This window comes from Pundamilia nyererei, unplaced genomic scaffold (genome assembly GCF_000239375.1).
Source record: "Pundamilia nyererei isolate P.nyererei 1_Seehausen unplaced genomic scaffold, PunNye1.0 scaffold00043, whole genome shotgun sequence".
Taxonomy (NCBI): Eukaryota; Metazoa; Chordata; class Actinopteri; order Cichliformes; family Cichlidae; genus Pundamilia; species Pundamilia nyererei.
Genome location: NW_005187444.1, coordinates 1,640,678 through 1,649,390, shown reverse-complemented (window position 1 = coordinate 1,649,390; position 8,713 = coordinate 1,640,678). Strand labels below are relative to the sequence as shown.

At 41.9% G+C, this 8,713-nt stretch overlaps 1 protein-coding gene across 13 annotated transcripts in view; it reads right to left on the bottom strand.

Moving 5' to 3' along the window:
* Nucleotides 1-4,393: 4,393 nt before the first annotated feature.
* LOC102200379 (unconventional myosin-IXa-like) overlaps nt 4,394-8,713 on the bottom strand; it is a 147,837-nt gene continuing 143,517 nt past the window's right edge. For 9 of the 13 annotated variants that reach the window (XM_005731442.2, XM_005731448.2, XM_005731445.2 and 6 more), the window contains 4 exons: nt 8,456-8,476; nt 7,995-8,203; nt 7,580-7,722; nt 4,394-7,244 (listed from right to left, as the gene is read on the bottom strand). In XM_005731442.2, the coding sequence (XP_005731499.1) occupies nt 6,859-7,244; nt 7,580-7,722; nt 7,995-8,203; nt 8,456-8,476 (759 nt within the window). In that variant the 3' untranslated portion in view covers nt 4,394-6,858. The remainder of the gene's footprint in view (nt 7,245-7,579; nt 7,723-7,994; nt 8,204-8,455; nt 8,477-8,713) is intronic. The other 4 variants (XM_005731447.2, XM_005731451.2, XM_013910421.1 and 1 more) reach the window with 1 other exon arrangement.

Genomic DNA, 8,713 nt, shown 5'->3' with positions numbered 1-8,713 from the left:
CTACAGTATTATAAATATTCTGCGAAGCATTTTATTTTATTTTATCTTGCGCTCGTTTGCTGCCACCTTCTACCAACCAGGGATGCTCATGATTGATCATTTTCCAGTATAAACGTTTTCACAGCCCCTCTGCTGTTCTGTGAACGTTTGTAGACACCTTCAGAAACAGTAACTTGATGTAATTATTTACTGTGTGACTTTATCACATAGTAGTGAGGAAATTGGGGTCCGCTCTCACAGCGGTTAGTCTGTTTCGGTTCACTGAGCTTTATGGTGTTTCATTCATACACAGCATTCCAGTCAAGCTGAGATCTGGACTTTGACTGGATCATTGCAGCTCCTTGATCCATTCATTTTCAGACATTGTAGATTTGCTGCTGCACTTGGGGCCATTGTCCTGTTGCACAACCCAGTTTTCTCCAAGCATTAACCGTTGGACACACTTGACTCACACGTTAGAGAACTTTGGTATTCTTCGGTTTGCCAAGTTGCATCTGAGCAAACCACAAGAGTTGTTGAACCAATGTCCTTTGGATAGACGAGAGCGAAGACGTTTGGCCAAAATGCACAGATCTACATTTAGAGAAAATTAAATGCAGCATAACAAACACTTCTTATCAACTGTCAGGCACCGTGGCGGGGGGATGGTGATTTGGGCTGGGGACCTTGAAGTGACTGACCAAAACCTCCTCAGGCTGTACTGCCATGTCTTTTGTTTGTTTTGTTTTTTTAGAAATCAGACCTTGGGTTGAAATTACTGGGACATTCTGTTGACTATTTTTCAGCTGTGAATAATCTTTCTCACTGGACCATAGATGTATAACCTTTGCAGGTTGATGTGCAGCAGCTCATTGCTTCTCTAAGACCATTGTCGATGCCTTTCCTTCTTCACATTGTGTTAACAAACACCTGAGTGCTCCAGACCTGCAAACAGACAAAACTTCTGCTTTTATAGAGGAGGTGACATTTTCTGCTACTTACTCTCTTTATTCCTATGGAAGTGCAAAGCGTGCACTTAGTTTTTCACACTGTGGTTGTGAAAGTATCATGCATTCACTTAAAATAAGGCTGGTTTTTGTTTCTTTTTTATGTACTCGGATAATTATATGAGTAATTCAGTGGTACGTGCTTTAACGCATTATGTTATTTTAGATAAAATTTGGAGAAAAAAATCCCTTCACTATTAGGCTATAACGTAAAAATCCATATATTGTATTCAGACCTTTTCTATCTGAACCTGAGCTTAAAAAAACATACCACACATCACTCAAAACACATCAGCATGAAGACGATCACAGAGGTGAGAAGGTGTGGTGCCAACACAAAAAGCTTATGTAACTGTTTCTGATTGCAGTTTCCCCTGTTTCCTCTGGAGCAAATCTTACTGGATAACTGTTGTAGAAAAGAAATACTCTGTGTTAATAAATTCTAATTTTTCTTTTATTCATCTGGTTTACCCTCTCGCACCCTCCATGTCTTTCTCTGCACTGATGGTGGCACTAGAGCAGTGTTTCCCAACCTTTTGGAGCCACAGCACATATTTCACATCAGAAAAATCACACCAAACAAAAATGCCACAAAAGCATATTGATAGTTTTTGTTTTGAATTGGCTCGGTTTGTCCCGAGTATGCCCTTCTCGCTTTCTTCTGACCACTACTCATGCTAGGGCCTTCATTTGGGTCAGAATTTTCTCCAGCACCCAGGTCAGATTGACTACCTTTTCTTTTCAAATATTTATCTATTCCTTATACGCACTGCGTTGCCTGACAGAATGACTATTATGTAATTTCTTCTTCCTTCTTCTGTTTTACTGGCAGTTGGCAACCAATTTAATTAGAGCAGGTTGTACTGCCCTTTAGTAGAAGATAATGTAACTGCTCTGCCCATTACGCCGATTGCTTAGAGTACTAATCAGGTGAAACCAGATAATCCTCCACGGCACACCTATGTGTGGTTGGGAAAACACTGCACTACAGCCCAATGACGCGTCACCAAGGGCGTAGATTTGGCATGGACGGAAGGGACATGTCCCCACCAATCATTATTGAATTGTCCCCACCAATAATTTCATCTATTCGAGTAAAGAAAATCAAACCCGATAGAAAGAAAACAAAAACGATCTGTCAACGTCTCGTTCACCCAGCGGTGCAGAAAGAGTTAAATTACGTCCTCTACTGGAGTCCTACCTCATGTGACAAATATGGCCAATGTGATTGGCTGTGCATTTCATAGAGCTCTGTTTAGTTTTAGCAGCGGCAAACCTGCGCTGCGAGGAGGATGGCAGCAAAAAGGAAGAACCCGGATATAAGTATTTTTCAAAGAAACCTGTAAGTCACTTAAAGCCAAATTAACTCATAAAATGTGTCCGTCATAATAACGTTACAGGTTATGCTAGGCTTTGGCCCACATCAGTCTAAAATTGTATGTAACCACGAATAACGTGTTTTGGAAACTAACTGCACAACAGGCAGCACTATTAGTTCTCTCAGTCTCAGAGCAGCATTTCTAATTTTGACTGAAACTGTCAGAGAAAACGGCAGCTTTGAGCAGTTCGGGTTTTTGTTTTCCGGGGGTTTTAGAATTATATGTCTAACGTTAAAATGTTGGTGACACAATAATTTCATCCTAATGGTACTGACATATTCATAGGGTTAATTTTTGAGACAAAATGTCATGAGGTAGTCATGATTTTGCAAATATTCCACCTTGTAGTGCAGTTTGCACAAATTGTTTTAAAAAGGCACTCACCCTGCAAACATTACTGATGAGTCAAGATCTGCACAAATTGACAGAAACACTGAAGCAGCTCCACATTTTATTGTCATGTATGTCCTATTTGTCAGGTGACAGAAGAACCAACACAAAGCTCAGAGAGCAATGGTGATACAAGATCACAGGTGAAATTGGATCATGAGGCACATGTGTGACTGCATGTATGTGGAATGTCTCACTGTTATTCATCAGGTGACAGAGGCAGCTCTGCCATGTTGTAGCTCAGACAGAGGTGAAGAGGCGAGGTCACAGGTGACTGACTGATGATTTGGTACTATAAATTAACTAGTATTTATTATCATGACAATTGTTAGGCTGCTGATGTAAATTGATTCATTAGTGTATATTTGACAAAGAATCTGAATTGACATGTCTCACTTTTTATATGGCACGAATCAATGTGTTATTTTATCAGGTGGCAATATGTCCTACTGCAGTCAGAAGGGAAGAGCCAGGGCCAAAGGTGAGGCACATCAAGCACAGAATAATAATTGTAATCTGAGGATAAAACACATGTACTGAGGCTGAAAGAAGCTTCAGTGCTCTCAGAAGACTAAAAAGATGGCTAAGGTCAACAATGACTCAAATGAGATTAAACAATGCTGCTGTATGTCCACCAGGAGAGACTGGACAGTATAGATGTAAAACAAATACAGTATGCCAGCAGTTTATCTCAGTTAACGAGAGGAGCAGGCATGTGTTTGGCTCCTTCACATAGTGGACATCGAGTTGTTGTGTGGGACACCAGTAGTCCATGTCTGTCGCTGTAACAGTAGTTCATGTTTAGAACAGAAAATCTCAGCTCACTGATTTGATCGGGGCAATTGTGCCTAAACTGTTGCATAATTTTGCTGAGAGATCTTTTACTTTGTGGTGATCTTAGATGAGTAGTTTTATGGACAAAAACCAGCAGGTCATTCAGTGTTCCCTTAGTGCCAAAGTATAACAGATGTTGGTGTACTGTAACTGAAGTAATGACGTTAAGTCCTTAAAGTCATATTCATTTATTGTCATGACTGTATTTGAAGCTATTTTTATTTTTGTATGATACCTGATTTATATGGATTATGGCTGAAGTAAACTAAAACCTAAAATACTTAGTCATTTGTTTAATAGTAATTTAACATTATATAATTCACATATAAAACTATGAATTGTGATTTTAAATGGTTTAAAAGCACGTAGAATAGTATATGTAGGCAAGTATATTTCTCCTCTTTTTATTAAGAAGCAAAAACAAAAAGGAAAAGAAAAAGAAACGGGGCAGAGTTCGGTGGTTGAATCATCCGTCCCCACCAATGCCAAAACCAAATCTACGCCCTTGCGCGTCACAGAACATAAATGACAATTCATAAATATCTGGAGTAGATGAAAGCCCTCTAGCTCAATGAATTAATATGCTTCCTTAACAACAAATGTTTATTTTAAAGATTTATACGTTTCTCTTAGATTCTCAAACTGTGGGACAGTTCCCACTAGTGGTGGGTGGTGGTACTGCAGGTGGGCTCTGCACAAGCGAAAACGTCTCTTGTGATTTTATTTCAGGTTGGATCTTTGTTGGTGTTGACCGAGTGAATGATTGTGTGAGCTTCTTTTGGTTCGTGCAGTCAGGTTCAAAAGATGACTCAACTCACTCGTGCTTGGCTGCAATTTTGCTTTTTTAATAAGCAGATGGATTTTCTCTCATAAAGTCTTTTTTTTCTTCTTACAACCATAGACATGTTTATATCATTAAAAAAAAGAGGAAATGTAACACAAATCGCACCTTATACATACATACTGTGATAACTGTGTCCAGAGTGGCGCAGACAGACACAAGGCTTTTTTTTTGTTTTGTTTTTTTGCTTTTTGCTTTATAGCACAAAAAATGAGTGACTGAGTATGGCCTGCTAAAATGTCGCCATGAGTAATAGTAGATAATGAACCGTACACAGGATAATATATCCTTTTATAACACCTTTTTATAACAGATTCTTTTTAAATCAATGTACATCCCAAAAGCATGATCATAAATAGCACATACACTGTGTATAAAAGAGGAACAAAACCAAAAAACAACCAAAGAAAGTAGAGCATGCCTTCCAGTGATAGGTACATTCACTTTTTCCTTTTTTTTCTTCTTTTTTCTCCACATGGACAACTTAGACATACACAACAAACATCATCCCATCAAATATCAGCTAAAAGACATTTGACCAGAATCAGCCATGCCCTTTCAGCTCAACTCCGAAAACAGGTTTTTTTTTATGTCTAAATGGTTCAAAGTGATACTAAAAAAAACAAAAAACACACACTAAATCATCACTGAGACTTCCAGCTTTTAAAGTTCCTCCAGAGACGCGGCAAGCAAAGAGAGATCGCAGCTTTATCACGGAGACGTGATCGCTGTTTAGCTACTGAGAAGAATCTCAACATCACACGGATACTGTTTGGATACTTTATGGACAGAGACAGGAAAGAGAGGAAGAATATGCAGAAACACACGGACGGTTTGAGTTAGTTGCTACTAGTTTTTTTTGTTGACAGGTTAACAGGCAGATTAAATGCTACTTATCACAGCCAGAGCCGGGAGAGAAGAGGAGCTACTGTACTGGTGAAGAAGAAGAACAGGCATGGCTCAGAGGACATCGCGGACGGTTTGAGTGCATGATGAGTGCAAGTGTTTCCCCACAGGTGCAGTAAAGCTCAGACTAACCCTTGTAAGCTCACATCAGTTAGTTTTAGTGTCACACGACGGATGTAGAGCTGCTTCTTCTTTTTTTCAGTCCTTCCATTAAGCATATTTACGGAGGAGAGGCTAAACATGCACAAAGTGGGAGCTGATAAAAATGGAAGGGATCATTCACTCGTTCACTCACTCCAACAAATAATAAAGATCGGAAAGAAAAAACAAAACGATGGCTTTCATCTGAACAAAAACTATTGACAGCAATACCAACATGTACACTATAATACAGCAATAATATATATTAAAAGAGAAAAAATTCAAGTTCTGACGCAGTAACACTGATGTTTCTGAAATGTGGGGGTGGGGGGTAATAAAAGGCTGCGGGCAAAGAAAGACAGAACAAAACACGTATGGCTGACTGACATCTCATACTGCAGGTCAAGTTCGCGTCACACCCGACGCTCTGCGCTACAACCGCAGGTTGGTGGCTTTTTTTTTCTTTCATTTTTTTTTCCAAATTCTTTTACGACTCAAGAGTGCAACCAAAGTGCTCTCTGTTCATTGTGTAATATTAAAAAAGAGAGAAGCCAGCAGTAAACAGAGGAGAACCGACACAGAAACAAAAGTGGAACCTGAATTTCAGATACTTATATTTGCAAAACAGGCCGTAGAGACTGATCACCGATGAGCAACCCAGCAACCCAGCAGCAGCACTGGACTGTCTCTTTATGTACACCTTTTTTCCTCCTCTTTAATATAATAATAACAATAATAATAATAATTAACATACAGCTGTAAGAGACAGTTCCTTCAAACTGAAGAAAAATTGTGATGGAGAAGCGTGCAGCCTCTTGGCTGGTGTGTCCTGTGTAAACGAGAAAAGCAGACTTAGCTTGGTGCTGGTTACAGACAAGTTGGTTGTCCGCCAGTTCGGTCAGTATGGCTACATTTCTTTTGGGGGGCTTTCACCATCTGCCCGCATGCTAAAAAATAAAGACGAGGCTCTGAAAGGTTTGGCTTTGCAGGTGTGGGTGTGGTGTCCTGTGTCTCGCCACCCGTCCTTCCGTTCCTCTTCCCCCACCCCTCCCTCTCCTCTGACTGACCCCTGGGGCTCCAGCAGGGGTCAAACGGTTCAGATCAGAGGATCAGCGAACACAGTTAAACTTGTCTTTTTGCTTCTCTCCAGATTTCACATTAGTCGTCAGTCATCCTTCAGTGACCAGCTGCTGTTTTTGTCCCTCTCTGTCAGAATCGCCTTCCTGCTTTGACTGGACCAAGGAAGGAGGTAAGGCTGGGCACCAAGGAGGGGCAACAGGCGACTCTTGGCATAAACCTTGCCCCATGACCAGCCTCATTCTGCCCTAAACTCGTCTTCCTCCCGTTCTCACTCAGCCTCCCGCGAATGGTCGTTTCGGGGTCAAACCATGAACTCGTTGTTGCCGTACAGAACCAGCTGCTGTGGCCCCGAGCCGAAGTCCGACTCCCTCCGATGGCTTCCCGAGGGCTCCCGTGGCGAGCTGCGGCTCAGCCTGAGCCTGTGCCGCGTTTTCCCGGTACTTTGGCCCCCCTCTGCCTCAGCCAAAGGGGTCCCCAGGCTGCAGGAGGTGAGTAAGGGCCCGGAGGAGGAGGAACGGAACCTGTAGTGAGGGGAAGGAGAACCAGACGCGTTGGAGGAGAGAGAGGAGGAAGGGTGATAGGAGGAGACGGTGGAAGTGGAGTCTGCTGAATCCTGGGAGTCGGGCTGGCGTCGCAGAGCTCGCCTGCTCTTCGCCTCTGACTTTCTGGATCGGATTGTGCCGCGATCTGTGAAGAAGAACACACAAAGATGGCAGTGATAAGAGAGAGTTATTATTATTATTTATTACACAAAAAGCAACTAATTGAATTACAAAATTAGGAAAATTTACTTTCATGTAGACAATTTCACATGGTTATCCTTTATTAGACATAAATAGAATATGATTAGCTGACTTTACCTGGAGCCATTAAGCCATTACCTTAAACGAATATAAGGATGATGAAGGTTGAGTGAGAGTGTGAGTTGGCAGCATTTATATAGGATCTTTGGATTACATCGTTACCTGCAGTTAGTCACAGTAAGCAGGGACTGAAACATGAACACAAACACTGACACGCACCAGAGGGGTCAGAGGTGGCTCCCTCCGTATCCATGGTGATATTCTCTGAGCTGTCTGCTGTACCGATGGAGGCTTCAGATTCAGGAGTTTCATCGTCGGATGCTCGCGGCTCCAGGATCAACATTTCATAGGTCAGCTCCTCCCTGTTGACAGACACATTAAAGGTCATATTTTAAGTTTTGGGATATTTATTACTGTATGCAAATGACCCAAAGCCATCCACATAGAAGCACACGGCAGCTACAAGACAGAACAAAAATAAACTTAATGTTTGCTCTGAGTTTCCAGGTGACATTAGTTACATTAGTTTTTAGGTGGTTTTAAAGCCTGCACTGTTGTCTGACTTTAAATATGTAACATGTGTAACAGGAATGCACAACTTGAATGTAACAGTATGACCACAGAAACGGCATACTTTTCTTTCTGCAGACTCTCAATCTGCTCTGCGAGGATTCGCTCCTCCTGCTGCATCGCCAGCTCCTGCTGGTCATTGAGCACGGCCTCTGCTGCGTCCTCCACTCCTCCTCCTCCTACGGCAGTTTCTCCATCAACCCCAGAGGGCGCTCTGGGGCTGAGAGGAGGTGAGGTCGTGTGGGTGCTGCTTTGCCAAACACGGCTTTTGCTCTGCAAGTACACACACACACATAGAGACAGTGTGTTAGCGGAACCAGAATGTTCAGGGAGAGACAGTGATGAAGCACACAAAGCTAAGCTGCTACAGGTGTAGGTGGATGCTCTGACCACATACTGACTAGATAGACTCAGCACAGTTCACCACATCACTGCTAAAAAGAAAGACTATGAGGTCAGGTGATAATCACTACGAACAGTTACACACAATCACTTCATACACACACACACACAGGTTGGCATTACCTTAACTTTAGCTGTGTTAGGCTGTATATTGTAAAACAGAAACAGAAAGCAAAGAGCGATCAGTGGGGCTACAGTTAGTGAGCTGCCTTTTTTGAGAGAAGCATAAACATTCAGCAGTGATTAAAGAACAGTGACGGCAGCCGTGAAGCTGTAGAAATGCACACTACTGCTTATGATGCAGCTCTGCTAACCTGAAATAGTTGATGTTATTAAGTTAGCCTCAATGCTTTCGTAGCCGAAAGGTTTATTTATAGTGCA